General features: G+C 47.9%; 1 protein-coding gene across 1 annotated transcript; it reads right to left on the bottom strand.

Annotated features, from left to right (window-relative positions):
• Positions 1-553: 553 nt before the first annotated feature.
• On the bottom strand, positions 554-783 carry SARC_17594 (hypothetical protein; the record flags this gene model as incomplete). The annotated part of the gene is made up of 1 exon (XM_014288313.1): positions 554-783. A coding segment is annotated over one exon (230 nt), but the record flags the coding sequence as incomplete, so codon positions are not given.
• Between the last annotated feature and the right edge of the window lie 57 nt (positions 784-840).

Here is an 840-nt window from a genome sequence, read left to right as displayed (position 1 = left end):
TTTGTCTGTACTTTTCTGTATTAGTCTATACTTGTCAGTCCATGTGTCCATCTGCGTGTCACCATGACTTGTCGGTACTTGTCTGTATTAGTCTATACTGGTCAGTCCATGTGTCCGTCTGTGTGTCACCATGACTTGTTTGTACTTGTCTGAATTAGTTTATGCTTGTCAGTTCATATGTCCGTCTGTGTGTCACCATGACTTGTCTGTACTTGCCTGTATTAGTCGATACTTGCCAGTCCATGTGTCCGTCTGTGTGTCACCACGTATTCCTTGCGCGTCTTTCACAGCTACAACAAAAAGTGCACGCATTGTGTTGAGGTGTCTCCTTAGCGACTCTCCAGTGCATCTGTGTGAGTGAGCAGAGCAGGTCTGTAGGCTGTCGGGTGGCATTTGGCCTGGAGTCTGTACCTACAGATTTCTATGCGATATGAACCATGGAGGAGTGTAGACTCCCACACGCCCGTCAGATACACCCCGCCAATCTGTGACAGCGGTATATGCGTATACAAGTGTGGATTCGTAACGGTGCGTGTGCTTGTGCTTGCATTACCTCAGATTCAACGGTACCAAGTTGATGCGCTTGGTCGAGCGGGTGACGGTCTTTGGGGGAGAGTACGTGGCGATGGATAAACTAGTCATTCCGATAAGTGAACACAGCACATCACTCACCGTGTACTCTATCGAGAAGGGGCAGTTTCTATTGGCCTCCCACATTGCTTTGGACGATGACGAAGGTGCGTGTCTAGAGTTAGAAAATTTGGGTTTACTAGCCATTGGCATGTTGTGTGTTATAAGAGTCGTGTTGGGGGTATGCGCGAAATCGAATCTAGGTAGCTT

Source organism: Sphaeroforma arctica (genome assembly GCF_001186125.1).
Source record: "Sphaeroforma arctica JP610 unplaced genomic scaffold supercont1.11343, whole genome shotgun sequence".
NCBI lineage: Eukaryota > Ichthyosporea > Ichthyophonida > Sphaeroforma > Sphaeroforma arctica.
The sequence above is the reverse complement of the archived record's forward strand: the minus strand, read 5'-3'. Positions and strand labels throughout refer to the sequence as shown.